This window comes from Lates calcarifer, unplaced genomic scaffold, assembly GCF_001640805.2.
Source record: "Lates calcarifer isolate ASB-BC8 unplaced genomic scaffold, TLL_Latcal_v3 _unitig_4112_quiver_405, whole genome shotgun sequence".
Lineage (NCBI taxonomy): Eukaryota > Metazoa > Chordata > Actinopteri > Centropomidae > Lates > Lates calcarifer.
Genome location: NW_026116709.1, coordinates 322,856 through 345,786, shown reverse-complemented (window position 1 = coordinate 345,786; position 22,931 = coordinate 322,856). Strand labels below are relative to the sequence as shown.

Sequence of the window (22,931 nt, the reverse complement as noted above, 5' to 3'; positions counted from 1 at the left end):
CAACTGTCATGAGCATTGTCTCAGGTGCAGCTGATTTCCTGTCATTCTAAAATTTTATATCACATTGATTGATTCAAGGTGGTGAAGGAAATAATATTACACTTACACATTATTATTAATTCTCAAATTTATAAATGTTGTCCAAAATTTACCTCAGCAGGAGAGAAAGAAGAGCCCTTATTTTACTTTTTTCATTTTTCATTTTTTTATTCTTAATTTTTAATATACTAATATGTATTAATACACATTTAATATTATCTCAACATTTCCTCTTTGTTCACCTGTTGTCTTGATGAATTAAGTATGATAAACATTCCCACAGCACTAATTCCATCAAGTAATTGTTTCTACCATTTTTTTTGTGTTGTGAAAGTGTTGAGTGTCACTAAACAGCAATCAAAGTAGAACTGACTTAAATCAGATACAAGATATTTGTGTTAAAAAGAGAACATATTCTCTGTAGAGAAGTGACTATGACATGACTCTTAATTATTTTCCGAAGCGTACCCTGCAGTGTTATTGTCCTGCGTTCTCCACAACCAAACTTACTATTCATTTCAGTATGGAATGAAAATCAACTTTCAGTAATTCAGACCAAGCTTAAGATAGGTAGGTGTCAAGTTCTATAATCCCATGATCACAGCAAGTCATTTTCCCCACCAATCCTCTGAAAACTAAGCTGCTGATTCTCAAGTGTGTGTTGACATCTCAGCTGTGAAGACACGAGCCAAGTTGAAATGTTCCCCAGTGGTGTTTGACGTCATTCTCATCTACTGTCATTTAAAAGATGTAAGCACTGATAGAAGCACTGCTGGATGTTTGTCAGAAAATAGTTTTTTTAATCAAGCCAAAAAAAAATACAAGGTCATCCAAGAGACTCTTTGTTCCTGGTATGACAAGACCTGAGGGAGGGCTAGAGGAAGTATCAACCTCCTGTGTATCTGGTGTTAAACCCTGTGGTCACGCTGCCTCCAGCGAGGCTGTCTGGGCCATCTGGACTGTGTTTGGAAGTCAGCAGATGCTTTCAGACAGTGGATGAGCTGTGTGATACTGTACAACAAGCCAGTTAGTTAAATGTGTGTGACAGTCAGTCACTCAGAGGCATGTGTCAAGATGTCCTTCTTCCTCTCTCCTGGTATGGTTGGTCAGCATCATCCTTCCTGACGGTGAATCCCTAAAATAGCCACAAGGTGATCAGGACTTGTTGTAGATTGGCTGCTATATGCTGTCACAGATCAGGGTTCAGTTCAAAATATATTAGTTCTCTCTTCCAAATCCCATTGTTGGCCTTCGTCTTACCTTGTTTCTTTCTTCTCTACTTTACTATATCCTTTATTTTCTTTACAATCTATTCTTCCTTAATTGCTTCTTTAATTTCTCATCTGTTTATATCTTTCTAACCCCTTTCATCTCTTCTCTCCTTTTCTGTGTCACTTTTATTTCACAGTATTTATTCACAATCTCATCCCTTCTGCTCCCTTATTCTTTTGGTCTCCTTGACAACCACTGCTGCATCGCTGCCTCTCTCTCATATTGCCATGGTAACCATTATGGGGCCAGTCACCATGGTAACATACTGTCCCGATTCCACCATCAAGGGCAGAGAGAGGTATTAGTGTTGGAGAACACATTTTCCCAAAGGACACTCGTTTGCAGACACACACACACACACACACACACACACACACGGGCATGCACACACATGTACACACACACACACACACACACACACACACACACTTTTTCTTTAACCCGCACACATACACAGGTATACTCTGTATATGCCTTTTGCAAACACATATACCTACTCACATGCACAGTGTGTAATCTTTGTTTTTCGTTCCATACGTTCCCACAGAAAACTTTGCTTTATTGACAAAGCATTACAGTTGTGGACGGGTTGAGAAACATTTCATGGAAAATGCCGAGGCATACAGAGACAAGCTGGATGCTAACGTCTACATGCTAACATGTTGACAGTCAATTGGATAAATTGAAATTTCAACTTGATGATGCCAGTAGATGAAAAGTCAGGGCATCACTATAATTATTACAGTTCATTTTGAAGGTGACGTAAATGTCTGAAATAAAATTCATCCAGGCATTTCATCCAGTAATTGTAAAGAGACATTTCATTAAAAAACAGAAATGGTGGTGTTAGAGGAAAAGTCACCAAAGTTATTAGGATTCATTTGCACAGTATGTATACAATATTCTATGGTAGTATATATCAAATACTTCACTAAAGCCCAGTCTGGTTCAAAGTGGTGGATCAACCAATCAGTATACTGACACTGCTGTTCCTAGAGCTTCTAGCATAGCAAAAATTGCATTATTTGGACAATGTATCACCTCAGCCCACTGAAAACATGTACAGTAGTGATATTTTGCTATTCCTATTAAGTTTGATGTTTTTACAATTTGCAGAAAAGGAGTTATTGCTCTCTTATAGTAAATGCAGTGCAATATATTTTTCTCCAGAACAAGATACCTTGACAGCTACTGGCCAGATTCCCATTAAATTTTGAGGCAACACTTGGGATCCTTAGTGGATGATTTAGAAAGTTTCTAATGACTTACTGACCTTTCTCCTAATTTACACACAGGTCAAAAATGTTACCTTGATGTAAAACCTCACATCTGACTCCTAATCATCAACAATGTTTGGATCCCATTTGGATGATGAAGGAATTATTACAGCAAGCAAAACATGTTTTAAAGTACACTTGGCCACCTGACTAGTGATTTGAATTGAGAAGCTGTGAACCTGTACTTTAATGTGAAAGGCTTACTCTGCAACACAGGAACAGGCAGTACTAGTTCCATTCCCATTCATTTATATAATATGATCTCACTTTTTCTGATGTTATCTACAGAAAAAAACAATATTGTTATATTCGGGCTAATACTATTGTACTATTACTGTTGAGTAATTATTAAGTAAGTAACATGTAACAAGTAACATCTTACATTTTTTTCAAGTAACCTTGATGAAGGATCATTTTTATCCATTTTTAAAGACTCCATCTGCCTCGCAGTTTTTTTATGTTGTGTTCCCTGAATATGACATGAATCAAAAACAGCTGCCGTGTGAATAACAAACAGTGTGCTTTTGAAGTAAGATTCTTAAAGTCATCCTTTGCATCAGACTGCAAGTGTGGTACATGAGATCCTCAACTGCCTACAAACATCCATAGCAACACATTTGTGAAGCAAAAGATGCTCCTGTTACTATTCTGACCTTAAGACTCCATAGCAACATGGCTGCTATTAACATCTCATTCAAACATGCCAAGGCTCACAGATCTTACACTGCATTGCCTGGGGCTTCTCTGTGAGCGCTCAGGCTTCAGATGCTCTAAAAACATGGCTAAGTAGGCAACACTGAGCAAATATACCCCTATTTTTACACATGCTCTACGATGCAGAGCCCATGTTGTAAATGGAAAGTAAATTTAATAGAAGCCAAATCTCATTATATTCCTGCTCCAATTTCATAATTTGTCGTTAAAGATTCAGCTTATAACTACTTGCTACTTGTCAATAAAATTAGTTTGTGCTAATATTTTCTGTGTTTCAATAGCAAAATAGGAGTTCTAGTCTTTGCAGGACGAGCCTCTGTACAGGCTCTGCTTTTGCAAACACCATACCTGGTGTCCCAGTTACAGAGAGGGAAGTGTTAACATATGCTGTCTGTGTGTTGATTATGAGCAGCAGAAAGTGTTAGGTAATGTCCACAATAGTGATGATACATTTGAAAACACAACTTTCTCTCTTCTCTTACCAGTCTCCTGTATTGCATGACTGTCAACCTTCATAGACATAATGAGGTCCTGCAGAAGACAAACTTCTGACCCCTCCAGGTCTCCCTGATGACTAATTTTTTGTTCATCATGTATGTCAGAGACATCACACAATACATATGATATCACTGACAACATTATTGACACAAGGGTGTCTGTAATGCATCTGCACTGGAATACTCCACCAATTTGGCATTACACTCTTGTAACACAGTCAGACTAAAAATAGTCAGGGAAAAAAGGATCAAAATCGATGCAGCAGATGCAGAGTCTTTTTTATTCCACACATTCTTCTTCCTTGTCAAAACATAGTGCTTACATCACCAACAATGAAACGTGACCAGCATGAGTTTGGTCAGAAATTTGGATGTGTTAATGTTATAACAAGTAATGTATCCTGGAACCTATAGCCTCTAGCAGAGATGAGGACCAGGCTACAGAAGTCTGGTAAGCTCACTTCTCACCACTGAACAGTTTCTATTGCATCACAAGGACATTTCACAGTAGTACTACTCCTCTCCCCATGTAAAGTGAAATTTATGTGTATAATTAATGGCTATCCCCTTTAAATTAAAGCTAAATTTAGTTAAATGTACCTCATGTGCAAAGACTTTTTAGGCTTTTTAGACAAACAAAAGTTAACTGGAGTGAGATATATAAAACACACACATACACACACACACACACACATATATACATACATACATGCTCGATACTGAATGACGCCGACAAATGGGTTATATAAGTCGGCAGCTTCAAGTTTTTGGTCTAAAGTGAAGCATCACGATAGTCTTGCCGTAGGTAAATTGTACCAGTTTGTTTTGATCCAATTTTATCTTGATCTTAACGTTTTGGCCACCGGTAAATAATAAGCGGGGTTGAACGTCACAGCTGTCAAACTGTCAATCATTTTGATGGATTGTATACCTTATCTTCTCTGACAGGTAAGATGGCTCCCTGTGTTTTTTTTTAATTGCTCTCTACCTGTGCGAATTTATGAGGTCTCATTACAGCTTTGTTCAGACAAGATATAATAAGATAATCTTTGGGGTGAAACAACCTATAGATTTATATTACAACTGATAATTTCATTTTACACGGATGAACATACCATTGTGGATTTGACAGGTTTGTACAGTTTCATTTGACTTAGCCTTGTGCATCACATTGAACAGACCTTGCACTTCATCATACTAATGTTCCTTTTTAAAATCAGGAAAGGACTCATGAATAACACAAAGTACAGATCAAAGAATGAAATGAACCAAGAATTGAAAAGTATCATTTGTTTTCCTCAGTCCTGAGCTGTCTGAATGTTAAATGAACCTTGGTAATGGAACCATGCACCGTGTTTGATTCACTACAAACATTAATAGGACACTGGAGGCTGAGGCATAACTGGACACTGCACTGATAGTTAGACCGGCAGTCAGAACAAACACTGTGGATACATTGAGCTTTTCTGCTCTACTAATTCAGAAGTTTTCCTTGACTTCTCTCACTCATCTTCTCTCCTCACGAAGTCTCTTCATCCTTCTCATCACGTCCTCTGTGTTTTCCAGGCTCAGGACCCCCTGCAGACCAGACGGTGGTTATTGAGGAGTTTCGCTACCTGTCCCAGAAGCTCTTTGTGTCTGTGTCTGTTTTTGCTGGGTTGGGAATCCTGCTGGGAATAATCTGCCTCACCTTCAACATCTACAACAGCAATGTCAGGTACAGAGGCTTATCTTTACTAGTCGAATATTATCAAGTTAATTTAATGTTGAAAGAATGAATATTTTTATATGAGCTGTGGCTCGAATCATCATGTGTTATATGAAGATGTCATCAACCTGATTCTATTTTGTGTGTGTTCTGCCCCCTAATGGGTGTCACTATTGGTTAACTCCTTCGAAGCACCACCTCAGAACCCTGACACAGATCTTTGCGCTCACAGCCCAATCAGGGAGTAGTGACTGCATGCTGCAGTCCCCTGTATGTGTGGCAGGAATGGTGCATGTAGCTGACTTGCCTCACATGGCGATTATGCTCTGCTGCCACACGAAGGCTTTGTGTGTGACCAGTGGATCAGTGAAGAAGTCACATACCTTCACTAGTTCTCTAGTGTTGCATTACTTTGCCACACAACTGTGTCACATGACGGTGAAGTTGGACAATACCACACTGGTAACTTACCTAAATAGGCAGGGGGACATGAGGTCCTCCAGCCTGCACAGGATGGCTGCGGATTGGCAGAGATACCTGATCTGCCTCCAACACTGACTCAGGTTGTGGGTATTATTCGAGGGTCCAGTGTTAGGGTGGCACCTCATGATCTGGTAGTTTTGAGGGAGTGACTAAAGAGAGCTGGGCCTCTCGGTAGGCCTGCTCACCCTACTGTCACCCCCCTCACGCCACTGACCCACATTTGTGCCCTCTGCAGGGCATCCTTCTGCAAGAGTTGGTTGATAGAGGTTGTGTTGCATCCACCTTGGGGCCATTTGCAGCAGTGGTTACGGCTGGTCATTGTGGTTTGGGCCATTACAGTCAGCTCACAGTCATCACTTCCTCCTTCAGGTGTTTTTTTCAGGAGAAAAAACCTCTGATAAACACATTGTATACTACCTGCTTAGGAAACCAACACAGATAGAGTACTGTATCATAATTATTCAGTAACAGAGGATACATAATGCTTTTCTGTGTATTGCACAAAATTGTGCAAATCAAGAGCTAGGTAATATTTTTTTTAACTTTTAATCTCATTTTTTAAATTGTAATGAGATGACAACTGAATGTTGCACCTAATACTGTCTGAGGCAGATAGTTGAATCCAGACCTACTGTAGTTTATATTCCTACCAGAGAGCTGATATTCTGGACTGCCTGACAGAATCTGGACAAACAGGGAGATGACAGAGTGGAGCTTTGTGTTTCTGTCTATATGTGCACTGGGAGATAGAGCCTTTGACAGACACAAATATCCCTCTGTATGTATTGTAGCACACCTGTGCTATTTTTTCACTATGACCCTGAGCTTGAATTTTTTAAACATTTTTGTTTTTCTGTTTGGTAAGCATGCACGCATGTATAGTACTATTATTCTTAACAGTTGGAGCAATAGCACTGAAAGCTGTTGAAATGCCAGCTAAAGAGTTAGAGATGAAAACAAGTAAAATGTCAGTTGATTCATAATGACTGAAAGAAGATATGGAGTAAGTAATTAAAGCAGTTGAAATTTCAGTTAAAGTTGGAGCAAGGTCTAAGTGTGTTAGCTGGTATGCAAGCACTGACAGGAGTTTACGTGTAAGCAATGAAAATACATGGCATTCAAATTGTAGTGTGCAATAATGATACAGTTGAATGGCTCTCTTGTTCCTTTAAGAACCAGAAAGTACTATCTGCATATGGTTAGCTCCATAAATGTATGTATTTCTGCCTTTGCTCCAGGTACATTCAGAACTCTCAGCCCTACCTTAACAACATGACAGCAGTGGGCTGCATGATGGCACTGGCTGCTGTCTTCCCTCTGGGCATCGATGGCCTTCATGTCCACAGGAGGCAGTTCCCTGTTGTTTGCCAGGTACACTTTGAAAGTGGCTTCAAACACAGTGGTTTAGTTTCAAACTTAAACCTAGCCCTAACTTGCTAAAACTGAACATCAGTCTGCTATGGGAAGTAGGGCTGCAAGTAATGATTTTCATCATTGTCAATTTGACTGATGTAACTGCTTTTTCCAAAGCTTTTAAACATATTGCACAGTCTTCATTAGCAGATGGAGTTTTCTCAGTTGTCATGGAGATGGATCTGTTGACATGTGAGCTCAGTAGCTGTTTATCTGCCTTGTTTTATAGATGAAATCATCACACCCTTGTTTGTTGATTGATAGTATTTTTTAATTATTCAAATTATGCTGAAAGGTGTCCAGATAGAGATGCTCTTTAAAGAGACCTCTCTACTAAATAAGTGATGAGTAAACATTTTGACATTCATGTCCTTTTAGCACTTAACATTATCCAATATCCTCAGGTGCAGGACACTTCAGCACCAGGCATCTTAAGTGGGGGTAGAAATATACTGTTTAGAGGTATTGACAGCCTGTCATCTAACTGACATGTCACGGCTACCATCTCCACAGCAACTACGAACCGTAAGAAGGATGAGGATGCTGCTAGCGAATTCCTGTGTAGAAGTCACCAAGAAGACAGTTGTAGCTTGGTTTGTTAATACTGACATATTTGAAAAGGAAATGTCACACTACCAATACTATATCAACAATAATAGGCTTGTTAACTTGGTCAAAGTATAATTTCTATTTGCAGTAAGTACAAATTCTGCTTTCTGACAGAATAGGGGTTTAGTTGAACTGTATGAATGGCAACATCACATCTACCCTGGTTCCAGACATCTGACTCCCCCACATCTTTTTCTGGAGACTAAATTGACCAATCTGAGCCCTAGAGGTGGAATTAAAAATGAGGGTGTCATCTTTCTGGATAGCTTGCTAGCAGACTACAAACTGCATCTATGAATTGGCAGGAAAAAGACATCACTGCCTACTAACTGGTTAGGATACTAAATTAAATGACCAAAACAAAACAATAAATGTCCCAGCTGATTCCAGAAAAAAATATCTATGAGACTGGCTGAGCAAAGTGATGCTCTGCCGATAAGTATTTTCCTCAAAAAAAATGAATACTTTAAATACTTTAAATTAATAGAAAGTGACATTCCCCCAGAAGGGAGGTAGGAGCCAAAACAAATCTCTTCCATACAGGGTTAAGAAAATCTTAAATTTAAATCCCAGAAATATTCTGTAGTTTTAAGTCTCCAGTTGGTGTCTCAACTGTCCATCTGATTTCAGTGGAGAGGCAAAAAAAGTGATATCATCCTTCTACTTAAAAACCTTATCCACCCTGAATTAGAATTTTAGCTCTTACCTCTCCCGGGGATTGTCAGTTAATTCTTGTCCACCACAGTAAAGGCATAGACATACAGTATCATTTCTGTACAATAGATAGGGTAAGAGATAAACAGTCTCAGAGAAGGAATTTCAAGGTCATTTTTGAAAGGCTATTAAACAGGGCTGATGGGGAATGACTCAGGAGCTGATTTGATTAATCTATATGATATATTAGTCAGTTTAATTATGAAATCTTCCTCTTTTTTTCCACTCTGCTAGTTTCGCCTGTGGCTGCTTGGTCTGGGTTTCAGCCTTGCATATGGCAGCATGTTCACCAAGATCTGGTGGGTCCACACGGTATTCACCAAGAAGGATGAGAAGAAGGATAAGAGGAAGGTAAATATGACAAAGATTTGAAGGTGTAGATTTATGTGCTAGAAGTGAACAAGCTCCTCTGCCAAGCCACAGAGGGTTAGGCTTTATAATCATCATTCCTTTCGAGGTCAACCTCCATAGCTTGAGATGATGTATTCCCCAGTCAGGTGTTATCTTTGCACATTGACTCTTTGCCCTGTCTCTAACTTTGAGCATTGCACAGCATCTATTTGTTATGCTGCCTGGCCAGTCTTCCATTCTTCCAATTGGTTTTGGTCTTAAAAAGCCTCCCTTAGTTCTCCATTCACTACACCCTCCTGTCTCTCCTGGGTCCTCAGTCCTATGTCAGACAGGACGTGTTAGAATGAATGCTCCTGCTGCAAGGCAAGAGGAGGAAGAATGGCCCAATACTGAATATTTATTACTATTCTTATTGGGAGAAAGCCTATCAGGCAGGATTATTGTATCAAGGGTTGTGTCCAAACTGAGTTCATTTTAACTCACTTAATGCCCATGCTGCAGCTGCTGTAGTCCATCTCTCTGAGGGGGGAAGAGTGCTGCTTCAAAATTTAATTCAAACTTTTAACAAAGACACCTCTGCAAACAATGTGCTTGTGTAGAATATGATTGAAGCACAGTACATCCATTGAGTGTTTCAGTGGTAAAATCTGTAAATCTGTAAAAATTAAACAGTCAAAACCTGTTCATAGTGATCAACAGAAGGACTGCTGCTAACATCTTGTGGTAAATGTAAATCCAGTAATAGGGTGAGGGGGATTAGTGGGGTAAGGGTGAGGGATAAAAAGTTTGGGGTTTGGGCAAAACTGACACATCACTAGGACCATAAGGTGAAAGGTGAAAGATGAAATGTATTTATTTCTCAGAAGTATGTAAGTGTGTTTTGTTTTTGCAAGAAAGGAGGCTTCAAGGATGAGGATTAAATGGTTTGTTTGGCAGATGTACATCAATCATGCACTGCTCAAAAGCATCTCCAACTTTGGCGAAAATTAGGTTGGGCAACTTCAAGACATCAAGAATCTCAGTCCAGTCTTCAGCCCATTTAAAGACGTAGAGATCACATTTCATGATGCAGGATGCCAAACATGAGTTACATACAGTGTTAAAGGGGTGAGATAGAGTATATCAGCCATGGGATAAGGATAACTACTGTAGCTGTAGCTGTGTCGAGGATGAGAAGGATTAGATCCCACTGCTGTCTCTGTATCTTTTTTTATATTCACTCTGGCTGAATAGCTTTGATCTTGTGCAATAATGCAACAAAATCAATAACCACTTTATAGTGTTGGAACTGTTTCCACAAAATCTCTTTCTTTAAAGTTGAATACATAAAGGGACACCTTTATTTACTGACTGAATCAGGGAGCACTCTCATCAGTCTCTTTTCCTGTCATGGCCCAATGCTTTGAGGGCAGATTGGATTGGCCTCAGTTAGTGATGGATCATTGTTTTCTCATCCCGCTTAGGTTAGTCTATTTATGGCTTCATAAATCCCTCCCTCACAAAATCAGAGAGGATTTGTGCTTTTTCCTGATCCCTCGCTGTTTTGGTGTAGTGACCACCACCCCCTGTTTCCCAGCAGCACCTGGAACCATGGAAACTCTACGCTACTGTTGGTGTTCTACTTGGCATTGACATCCTGTCTCTCATGATCTGGCAGATTGTGGATCCTTTGCATATCACAGTTGAGGTATGATCACCCATTCATTTTCTTACTGACTTACTTAGGTGCATGTAAATAATTAAAAAACTGAAAAAGTCATAAAGGAAGATGATAATTATGGAAGCTTGTGGCTGTCTATTATGAAAATGAAGTCATTTATTCAAAGTGAAATTTCAATTTCCATTTTTGTACACATGATGTATGACAAAATAAAAAATAAGAAATACTGCCACAATGAAAATTCAAACAAATCATTTTCAATATACAATGGAATTGAATGAGAAACTGAATTTTCATTATTGTTTTAAACCTGTGCAACCTAAACATTTGAACTGGAATTATGTTGTTATTTTAGCACATGGCTAATGATAATATATACTATATAATTACAGGATTCACTCAGGCCTCTGAAGTGAGCCATTCTGAAAATGACAATGAAAGGCCATTTCCATTTTTTCATGAGAAAATAAATGTCATTCTCATTATATTTTCCTAAAAGTCCACATTGAAAATACATTTTCAAGTAGAAGTTGTGTATGTTCTGCCAATTTGACATTGAATTTTCCATTTTATATTATACCAAAGAGTACACAGAAAATTATCCAACAAGTCCTCCAACCTGAACGACCATGTAGATAATTTGTTCCTACCCTCAGGTACGACCCACAGGAGCATACCAGTGGTGTACCAGACCTTCGTTGTCATGGTAACAGTGTTAAGCAGTCTTAGTTTGGTTGTGTTTAGGCATAAAAATACATAGTTGAGTTTATGAAAAGATCATGGTTTGGGTTAAAGCAGTGGTCTCGTGTCTGAAAAAGCTGTCTACCCCAACCTCCTCCTACAGTCATCTAGATGTCACTTTACAATAAAACTTAAATATGGGTCATAATAAGCTGCTGCACAGACGACCAGCACCACTGGTACTGGGAGCATGTGTGGCCCTCAGCCCCCTCAGGCTTGGACCCTTAATAATCTCTACTAAAACAATATGTTCCTTGCACCTCTGGTGCTCTGGCCCTAAAATTCTTTAAATTTGAGAAGCTGGGCCCAGTAAATATTTAATATATTTGCTTGATAAATGACTTACACAGTTAATTAGTTATCAGATTTGTTGACAATTCATTTTCTATAGTTAACTAATTAGTCAATTAACTTAGCAGTTGCTTGTTTTCATTTTGCCAATAATGACACATTTTTAGATATGCAAATAATGTCTCTTTTTTGTTATAATTTTATCATACATCATATTCACTCAAATGGAAATTTTTATTTTAAGTATTTCATTTTAACACTGGAGAGCAGCATGGTGTTGCAGTGGTTAGCAATGTCACCTCACAACAGAAGGTTCTGGCTTCAAGTGCAAACACTTTTCTGTGCCCATAGGTGTGAATGTTAGTGTGAATGGTTGAAAAAAGTTTTCAGACACCCCATGCATTTGTGAAACATTGCATTAAAAATCACTCTTAGGTCTTCATGTGCAATTTCTTGTAGTACAGTCACAGCCAAAATACTAAACAAATCCTGCCATTAAAAGCTTAAAATTGATTGGTTCCATAAAACTACATAAGAAATTTTGGTACCAGTGATTCACTAATGAAGGTCGTGCTTTTTATTAAATGACACATTTTTTGTTGCCGTGCTTCATGTCTATATAAAGCCAGCACATTTGAAAGTTCTTCAGAGACAAAAATGGCTAAAACAAGGAACCTAATGCAGGAAACACGCCTGAAGATACAGATTCTCAGCCAGGGAGGGTACAGCTGCTGCCAGACAGCCAGGGAGTGCAGATGCAGTCCTTCAGCAGTTGGATACACTCTGCAGAAATGCAGACGAACCAACAGCTTGGAAGGCAAACCAAGATCTGGGCGTCCAAGGGTTTCTTCAGCAAGAAATGACCGCATCCTGATCCACATGTGCAGGGAAAACCGCTGAATGACATCACAGGAGCTTCAGCAGCAGTGGTCAAACCAAACTGGTGTCCACGGTTCCACCTGCACTGTACATGGCTGACTTTTAGATCATGGCTAAGGTCCTACAAGGCTGTCAAGAAGCCCCTGATCAATGAGAGACAGAGGTTAGCCTGGCGTTGTTGGGCCCAAGCACACAAGAACTGGACAGCCAGGAACTGGAAGAAGATTCTGTGGTCAGATGAGTCCAGTTTACAGCTTTATCTTCCTGATAATGTGAGGGTACGCAGAAGGCCAGGCCAAGCATCATCTCCGGCATGTACAGTACCTACTGTCAAGCATGGTGGAGGCAGTATCATGGTTTGGGGATGCATGAGTGCTGCTGGTGTTGGTCATCTCACTATCTGTGATGGAACATTGAACTCTGCCAAGTATTGTGCCATTCTCAAAACCCACATGCTCCCTTCTGCACGTGCACTGTTCCATCGAGGTCAAAACTGAATGTTTCAACAAGATAATGCCCCTCGCCACACATCCAGGGCCATTGAAAAATCTGTGGTGGATTATCAAAAGGTCTGTTTCAAAGCATAAACCAAAGAAGTCAAAGAAGTGGAGAACATGCCAGCCAGGATTAGAGCTCTACTGTGTGCTAGTGGCAGGACTACTAAATATGAATTTGATGATGTGACCCATAACGGAAAAGCGGTATAGATAATGGATGAATTTTTTGGAAGCCACAGACTTCTATAAAATTAGACTCATATGAGGAAATGTATTTTTATTCAACTGATTTCTTGTTCTGTATTGTTTTTCACCTGTGTTCATGTAATGTGATCAGAAATTCACCAGAGAAGCCCCTAAAGGAGACCTGGATGTTTTAATTCAGCCTTTACTGGAGCACTGCAGCTCAGAAAAGATGAACACCTGGTTGGGTGAGTGAAATACCAACTAAATCCTATATCGTCATTTCTGTCAATTCTTTATTTCTTTGCATCTTCCTTTCTATGTTATACAATAGGTTCTGTATTTTCAGTGACATTAGTATTCTGTCAAATAAAACTAACCTATAGCTTCTGCTCTGGGGATTTTCATCATATCACCTTCAAAGCAGCTGCTGTTTCTCAGGTTAAGAATGAACTTTGATGCTTAACATCACTTGAGTACTTCAGTACATTACTTATGCATGTGCGCAGACTTGAGTTGTGCACCTGCATGTCCTATCAAATAAAGTTACATTCCTTTTCATGATTAATAGCCTATTGGCAGGTACATTACTAAATGCCGATGACATCTATAGTGAAAAATAAGAAATTGTTCATAAATCCCAAACAAGTCTTGAGTCATGAAAAGTCTTTAACTTTCATAAACTGTTAAAATTTTTCCTGTAAAATAACAGTAATCAACTGGCAGCACAGTTGCCATTATCTTACCATAAATTTAATGGTAGCTTGCTGTTGCTAAAATTTACAGTTTAGTACTGTTTTTGTAAAAACAGCAAAATATTTTCTGCTTTTACAGTAAAATACTGATGAAAGGATTAGCGCTTTATTACTGTTATTTGCACTTTACAGATTTTTAATCTTAATCTTAATGTGAAATGCAGTACATGTACAATATAGAATAGAATAGATACATATACTATATATTATTATTAACTGCTGACAAAAAGGATTACAGATTTTTTTTTTTTTTTGATTTGATAAACTTTAAATTTTAAGACAAATAACGCAGCTTCAAAGTGTCTTTTTAAGCCATGATTATTTATTAAGCTTATGAAATATTTAAAAAAAAAACAAAAAAAACCACGACACTGAAGAACAAATAAACAGAGTGAGTGATTTAGACTTGTCTTAGAGTGGAGTTAAGAGACTAACAGTGTGTGTGGTGTGTGTCCATTGACTTATATAAAGTCCCACCCAAAGTCCATTCATTTCTTTAGTAAACTGGAGACATTAGGGTTGACTGATGTCATCTTTTTCTGGGTGACTTTGCCACGTCCAGTCTTGGAGCCTCTCTCTGGATTTATCCCATTGAACCACCTGAAAAACAAGAGTTGGTGTGAGTTTACTAATTGAGATCATCATAATATAAATCTTCTTCCTATCAACAACATTGATCTTTACTACCTTAGCTGTAAGTGATGTTACATTTTCTAATCTTTTTTTTAGAAATTACACATTGTCAGTCAATACAGTTTCATATATAAATTCAATGATAAGTTCCTCCACAATGAGGAGTGATTATTTCGCCTTGATTAGTGTCAGAAAAGCTGCTGTGAGCATAGTACCAGCTGAAGGATGTAAACATCTAACCTTTGAATGAATTCTGGTGAACATGCAGCGTCATCTTGGTAGTGAAGACTGAAGGTGCAGTAAGTAGAAAAGACAGCAGCAAGCCTGGACCTGCACCCCTCAGTGCTGATCATTCAATGGTGAAAACAGCTTCCTGGTGTTTCACCTGAAACTCAACTAAGAAAAACCCATTTCAGCATTAACATTGCCATGATTCCACTGCAAATGATGCAGTGCCAGGGAAACTGAACTTGATGAACAATCCCTCCTTTTCAAAGAAATGTATTTCTAATATTGTATGAATTGTGGACTTTTCTGAGTGGATGAGCTGCATACATTATGTGTGTGGTTTAATATAGAAACAACAAAAAACATAACTTACATTTGCCCGAAGGATCAACCCCTCCAGGGTGTCAAGAGAAGTGTCATCAGTAGTTGGATGATGCAGAATGACACCAGGTTATGACCATGTTTGTTCTTGAAAAACCCCTCCATGCTCCTCCATAGGTAGCTCAAGTCCATGCAGCACTTTATTACTTTAAGTTAGAAATAAGAGTGAGTCAGTGAATCACACTTGGCAATACAAAGTCAACATGGCACGTTAAGTGCATTGAGGGGTATAGAATTAATCTAGGCTCCTTCACACACTCCTTGTGATGTATGTTAAAACATGATTTCAAACCTTCAGATTCTTACTGTGGTCATGGATGCAACACACGAGTACTAAGTTGGGAGTGTTTTACATAGGCCACTATAGTGCTAGATGCTATATGTCCACAGATGTGACAAGGAAACATGCTGAAAATGTATAAAGTGAACACAACTAAGGCATCAGAGAAAACTCTGAACAGAACATGTGAATTAAGGTTTAAGAGCTTTACCAGCTTTAACTGCTATCAGCATTCTTTTCATAGTTTTGTAGTTTAGCTAGCTAACTAATGTTAGCTAACAAGCTCTCTGTCAGTTCAGGCGCCATACTCACAGTAAAGAACCGCAAAACAAAAAGCTCTTACCTTGTAATCTGCAGGATGAAGATGGTGAAAAATTCATCCAATCAAAATGTGGGCTCACGTTTTCTTTGTCTTCCCAAAATGCAATTCAAAAAATACAGTAAAGTACTGTCTTCTTTCCCCCAAGCGATTATACTGTAAAATACCGTAAAATAATACAGTAGAACTGTGAAATCAACTTTACAGATTAAAAAAAACAGTAAACAGTAATGTACTGCATTTGCAGATAACAGGATTATATTGTTGATATTTTCACATAAATTTATAGCAGTTTATCACAGTGTAGCATAATGAACTGCCTGAAAGTTAGAAAGTCAGTGTAACATACAATAGGATTTGAAATATGTGAAATCACTGGTGTGGTCTTTTAAAATGTAACAGTTTATGACCTCTTATACAACAAGTAGTTCCGACCGAGCAATCTGATTGGTCCACAAGACATTTAGAATGTGCTCAAATCAGCATGACAGCACACTTTACTCATCACTAAAAATATTACTCCGCCATATACATTTTTACTTTGATGGTAATAGTTGTATAATCGCAAGATTACACTCGAGGGTGTGCTTTAACGTCATTTGAGCAAAGCGCCTCGGCTTTCTCCATCAGCTGTGCCGGTGACACGGCGCTATAACTTTAAAATTCATGTAAAAGTTTGCGGTTGCAGAAGCTACATCTGTGTGAGTAAATAAATGCAGCGTCTTTGTTATAACGTGGTTGATAAAAGTAAGCATGCATTTGTGCAGTAGGCTGTTGGTTTAGCTTGGTAAAGTCCGAGATCTCAATAAAGCATTAACGTCAGCTCAGAGTTCACTCATCTGGGAGTAGAAAATCATTTCTGTTGGCTCTGATTATTGCGTAGTGAACTCGTTTACACTAGAGTCCTGACGTGACTGATTGTCAGTAATAGCAGACATGGAAAAAAACACTTGCTAAAACCTTTTAATTTTGAGAGCAAATTTGCCCCTTAACATGAACAGATTTTGATTATACATTTTGCTTTGTTGGTAATAGTTGTATAATCGCAATATTACACTCGAGGGTGTGCTTTAACGTCATTTCAGCACTTCAGTGATGCTTGCGGACCTGACCGCATCACTGTCGTGCTCAAATAACGTTAAAGCACACCCTCTCGATTAATATTGCTTAATTTAAGAACTGAGTGAAATGAGCTGCAGTGCAAACAATTCCATAACTCCTCACAGCTGCCATCTTGTCCTCTGCAGGTGTGGTGTATGGTTATAAAGGCTTACTGCTGCTGCTCGGCATCTTCCTGGCCTATGAGACTAAGTCCATCTCCACAGAGAAGATCAATGACCACCGAGCTGTGGGCATGGCCATCTATAATGTTGCTGTGAGTTCAGCTGTTGTCTGTGTATGTGTGTATATGTATGTGCCTGTGCATTTCTGCGTGTTTACCAAAGCCTATGACTTAAGTCCACAGTAATGCAGAAAATTTGAAAACACTTTGTTTCCTAACTGTTTCACCCTTACATAACTGAAAGTTTGACACTGCTGGTCTATGTTAAAAATAGCTTGTCAGCCTTTAACAAATATGGCCCCTGTACATGTACCCTCACTTCACTGGATATTATACCATGTACCTATGCCCTTATCATAATATCCCACTAAAAGCTGAAGGAGAGGTTACAGAATGCCCAACCTTCATATTATGAATAACATTAGTGTGTCACAGAAAATAACAATAATAATGTCTATTTAACTATTGGTAAGGGGATAGAGATTCAGCCTTTCAGCAGATTGTTCTAGATGAGAGGTGATCTCAAACAAAAAGCCAGCACGTTTTTTTCCTGTGGACCTCAGGCTACACAGGGGAAAGAAGGGACACAGTCACTTGAAGGTAATCTGAAACCATGAAAACTACTAAAAGTAATCAGAAAAATCCTAAAATCAATCCTAAAACCAGCAAGTAACCAGGGGATAAACATCCTTTATAAGCTGGAAGCTGTTGAGAATTTTATTTATTTATTTATATGAAAGGGGTACTCCAGTGATTTGGCATTGTGCATCCATAAAGTTGAAGGACTCATAGGAGACTTATTTTTAAATAGAGTGATCAATATCAGTGATGCATAGGTTGAGACATCCTGATTTTGCCCTCTATAGGTCAAGCTCCAAAAGCACTGGATCAGATATCTCCCATAATGCTTGGCAGCCACTGTACAAATTAAACCTGATTTTTACCCCTAATTTGTAACCCCAAAATAATTATAGGATCAGGTTAAATTTCCACATTTCAAACTTTTTAAGGTGGAATTGTTACTGGACAAAACCATAAGTTAACACAATGTACAAGATTAATAAGATCAGTACAATGTCTGCCCGTGTGATGTGTAGAGTTTGATCTCATCTAACCAAGGCTACATTCACTGAGAAAACATTTAGTTTGAAATCATTTTGCTGATGAATGGTTGAGGTTCGTCCAAACCCACTCTGGGAGATGTATAGATAGCCCACAATGTTCCAAGCACCCATTAACAAATAATGGAGAGCATTTCAGCACCATTAAAAATATATTTATACCTCGACTTTCAGTGCTCTTCGGAGAATTATTGCAAGAGTACTAACACAACAGCATTCAGTCACCACCACAGTACACTGCACTCCGCTGAATGTACCATTGTGGGGTAATCTCAGAAATAAATCTGAAAACAAAATATTCCTGTGGACTGTGAGCTTTGTGCCTGGCCAGCCTGTTCATATAGGTCCTGCACTAGTATAGCCTCTCTCAGTAGGCATGTTTTTCTTTGATCTCTCCTCCTTTGTTTCACACTCTGCTGAGGAAGATTGGCTTTCCTTGGTGGTAAGGCTCACCATCCATCCATCCATCCATCTTCTTTCGCTTATCTGGTGTCAGGTCATGGTGGCAGCCGGTAACGTTTCCCAGCTCTTCCTGGGGGATCCCAAGGCATTCCCAGGCCAGATGAGATATATAATCCCTACAAGAAGTTCTGAGTGTACCCCAAGATCTCCTCCCAGTTGGAAAACCTCCAAAGGCCTGAACCATCTTCTCAACTGTTCCTTTTAATGTGAAGGAGCAGTGGCTCTACTTCGAGCTCCCTCCAGATGTTCAAACTCCTCACCCTACCCTTCCAATCAGTCTATATTGTAGACTGCACTGAGATCCAGTAAGAGGAACACAGAGGTGGAATCTGAACCCTTAAAGAGCAGAAGATCATTTACCACTTTAGCAAGTGCTGTTTTAGTAGAGTTGACATGTATGTTGTCATGATACAACATACAAAGGAGTTCATAGATTATTGTTTATTTACTTGCTAAATGATATATACATACAGTAACATCAACACAATTATCACAGTAAGTTAAATAAACCACTTCATATATTAGCAGCGTAGAATACAGCTCAATAATATGAGAGCATAATGAAACATTGCGTAATTTCCACTCTGTATCTACATACCATGCAGTTCTCACTCTCAGGAGCCTGGTAGAGGTCCAGACCCATAATACCAAGGCAACATAATTCTCAAACCACCTGAAACTAATAAGGGCATCTTCATGTCGAGTCTTTGTATTTATTTACATGTAGTAAAGTCTAGTACTTGCAGGCTGATTCTGATGTTTATATTTGAAAAATTAAATGAACTAATCATCTGGGTTTTTTTTAGGATAAACATAACACATCAGGGCAGCTATGGCTCAGGAGGTAGAACCAGAAGTTCGATCCCCGGCTCCTCCAGTCTGTATGCCGAAGTATCCCTGAACCCCAAATCGCCCCTGATGTGTCATCAGTGCATGAATGTGTTAGAGAGCACTTACATGTACATGTATAGAACAAGTGCTGTATGAATGTGTGTGTGAATGGGTGAATGTGACATGTAGTGTGAAGCACTTTCAGTGGTCAATCTGACTAGAAAAGCACTATATAAGTGCAGTCTGTTTACCACATAAACAACATTTTTGATAAACACCTCTTACATTTGGTTTTTAACATAATGTTGACTGTTTCATTTATCAGTTGGGCTTCAATCTGGCTTCTAAAATCCCTTTGTTTTTTGTCTGTCTGAAAGTGCAGACAGACAAGGTGTGACTGTGACCAGGTTTATGAAGGATTTTCATCTGCCTATTTCATCTGACATTCTCCCCTTAAGCGTTCTTTGAAGACATCTCTGCTCTCTATGTCTATAATTGGTTAGGCCTTTATGTTCTGTCACACAGCCAGAAAAAGGAGTCAGTTGCTCAGCTTTGTAATGTGTATTCAAGAACAAGAAGTTCTTTCACTGCAACCAAATTTCACTCTGCAAATTGTTAAGTATTCTGCTCTGGATGACAATTTAAACACAAGTGCTGCTGGTCTCAAATGCCAGACTCTTTCCAGCCAGTCATACACATACACACACACACACACACACACACACACACACACACACTTGCATGCATGCACACACTCACATGCATTCAAAGTGGCTTTTTAAGTAACAACATCTCCAGTACTGCTTATTTTGTGATTTTTATTACCGTTGTCATATTTTAATTCCTCTCTGAGGATTATCCATTATACACTGAACCCTATTTAGGCCTAAACTCAGATATAAGATGCAAACTGGGGAAAGATCTGCATGTGTTTATTGCTGTGTTTCCTCTCTTCTTCCTGCTTTGCTCTGTTTTCCTTGAACAAGCGCAAATGTTGGTTAGCTATCAGATCTATTTCTAGGATCTTCTACATTTTTTGGATGAATGAGCAGCTGCCTGCTGATTTTGGAACAGGAAATGTCCATAATTCATAGGGACTAGAGAAAGTAGTTGTAATAAAAACTGCTTGCAGTGTACTGTGTTGATTAGAGTAACAGAAACACTGTGTCTGAAAAGAGATGTTGCTGTTGAATTTTTCCATCATTTTTCAGGTTTGTGAGCACCTCAAGCTAAATATTGAAACCTGATTGAGCTGTAACGTCACTCAGATTTGTTTTTTGGCCTAGCTCAAGATCTGCCTGACTTGGGACTTGTTGTGATTGACCTTAGAGTTGACTTGGGCTAACTTAAATGGGCTAATGGGGTAAATAAATCTCCTTATACCATAAGTACGAGGTTCCTTCTTTTGCCTTTTTGTTATGCCTTGTTTTTTCTCTTTGGTCGTTTCAGCTCATTTCTTTTAGGGAAAGTGTTTTGTTTTGTCCTTGTCTTACCAATCAGTAGTCACACATGTATCTGCCCCATTGATGTGATACTCAGTCGACACAGAAGCTGTGGTAGAGGTTGCAAGGAGCTTAATGTTTTTTACAGAAAATATGTTGAGTTGTTATTTCAGCACACTGACTTACAACAACCTATACACTTGCATCAATCTTGTGGCCACTTTTCTGTCCTTTTTTCATGACTGTATTAGCTAGATAGGAAGATACAGATATTTAATCCTGCCTACATAGTTCTGATTGATTAAGTTGTTCCCCCAACCAGGGAACACAGTACGACGCCAGTTTGAAACAATGAGCAAATGTCAAACATGATTCAAACTAATGATTCACTGGTCTGGAACCAGGGCAGGAATGGTAGACAAACCTATGTAATTAGGTCCATGTTGTAATAAAGTAGAATTTTCCTTTAAAGTTGTCTCTGTTCAGGCTGTGTGGAAACAGCCTGTCTCCAGATGAATGACAGTCATTCACTCTGCCCCAAGAATCCCAAGTGCACAGAAATGTAATTTGTTCCAGTAAGGTGGGTGAAATGAATTGGATGAGTTGTGTGTTAGATAAGGGCAGACTGTGTTTGTGTGTTACTGTGTGTAAGTAATGACATGGCAGAGAAAACATGGCTGCTGTTGGTGTCAGCCTGCTGCTTCTATTTTCTGGTCTGGATGAGATTTTCAGCTTTTGCTCAGAGATGACTGACTGTTGATCAATATACATTGATTTCCAGCTTCACCTCCACCTCTCTCATGTTTCTTTTGACGTCATGCTCAGTCACTCTGCTCCTCACTCATCCACCCTCTCATATTCTATCTTGGACTCCCTCCAATTCATCTCCAACCTGTCATCTCACTCTGTTTTATTCTTTATCTTGTCATACTGCCACCTCTCTCTCACTCAGGTTCTCCTTCTGATTCTAATTAAACTTTACTGGTATGACAGAAATGAAACGTGCTGCCAAAGTAACCATGGGTATCTCAATTACATAAGTAGCAATAATACAATATTATTGGCGTATTATCAAACACAGTGGTGGCCCATGCGTTTCACACATAGGCCTTCACTGATGTCCTGCGCCACACACATCATCTCCAGAAGAAGCATCAGTATCAACTAATACAATGACAAAGATGTAAACAATAAAATATAGGTAAAATAAATTTTAATCACAGAAACTGATCACTTATTTGTGCTGCTTCTGTGGAGCGGACATTCTCAGCCCTGAAGCAAAATAAAAGTTGTGCGAGAAATACGACTGGGCAGACAAGACTTTCAGCATTAGCCTCCGTAGTGATAGAAAAGGACTTACTGTTGGAACTGAGACAAACAGATAACCTATACAATAGAGTCACTGAACTCTTCCTCCTCCTTTAGCCATTGTGGGTTGAGAAAACAGCTATTAAATCTATGCTAACATGTTTTAGCTTGTGTGAGTAGCTATAGATGTGGTTTGCTAGCTCCGACCAGTATGCTCTCTGACCATCCAATCAAATGACATGAAAATGCTGACATCATGGTAGGCCCGCTAGATGGCCCCTGGACTCGGCAACAGTTTCAGCCCACCACTGATCAAAAACATGCTTGTACTTATATACGTTATTATATTGAGTTGTGTGTTTTCTGTCAGTGGCTGGTAGATGGGAGGAGAGGTAGTTTCCTCACTTACTTGTAGTTGTACCATCATGGGCAGCACTAAGCCCAGGATGCAGCAACAATGCCGCTGCAAAATAGTTTCTGGAGCAGGTTGTGTCGGTGGAACATTTACATGTGGGAAGGTGATCACTGTCCTTAATAGAAAATTCTTTATTTATTATTATT

The 22,931-nt window shown here is 39.0% G+C and overlaps 1 protein-coding gene across 3 annotated transcripts in view; it reads left to right on the top strand.

The window, feature by feature from the left end:
- gabbr1b (gamma-aminobutyric acid (GABA) B receptor, 1b) overlaps window positions 1-22,931 on the top strand; it is a 136,326-nt gene that overhangs the window by 103,292 nt on the left and 10,103 nt on the right. For 2 of the 3 annotated variants that reach the window (XM_018695492.2, XM_018695494.2), the window contains 6 exons: window positions 5,366-5,516; window positions 7,229-7,361; window positions 8,961-9,077; window positions 10,654-10,764; window positions 13,483-13,576; window positions 17,172-17,299. In XM_018695492.2, coding sequence (XP_018551008.1) covers window positions 5,366-5,516; window positions 7,229-7,361; window positions 8,961-9,077; window positions 10,654-10,764; window positions 13,483-13,576; window positions 17,172-17,299 — 734 coding nt within the window. The remainder of the gene's footprint in view (window positions 1-5,365; window positions 5,517-7,228; window positions 7,362-8,960; window positions 9,078-10,653; window positions 10,765-13,482; window positions 13,577-17,171; window positions 17,300-22,931) is intronic. The other variant, XM_018695493.2, reaches the window with a different exon arrangement.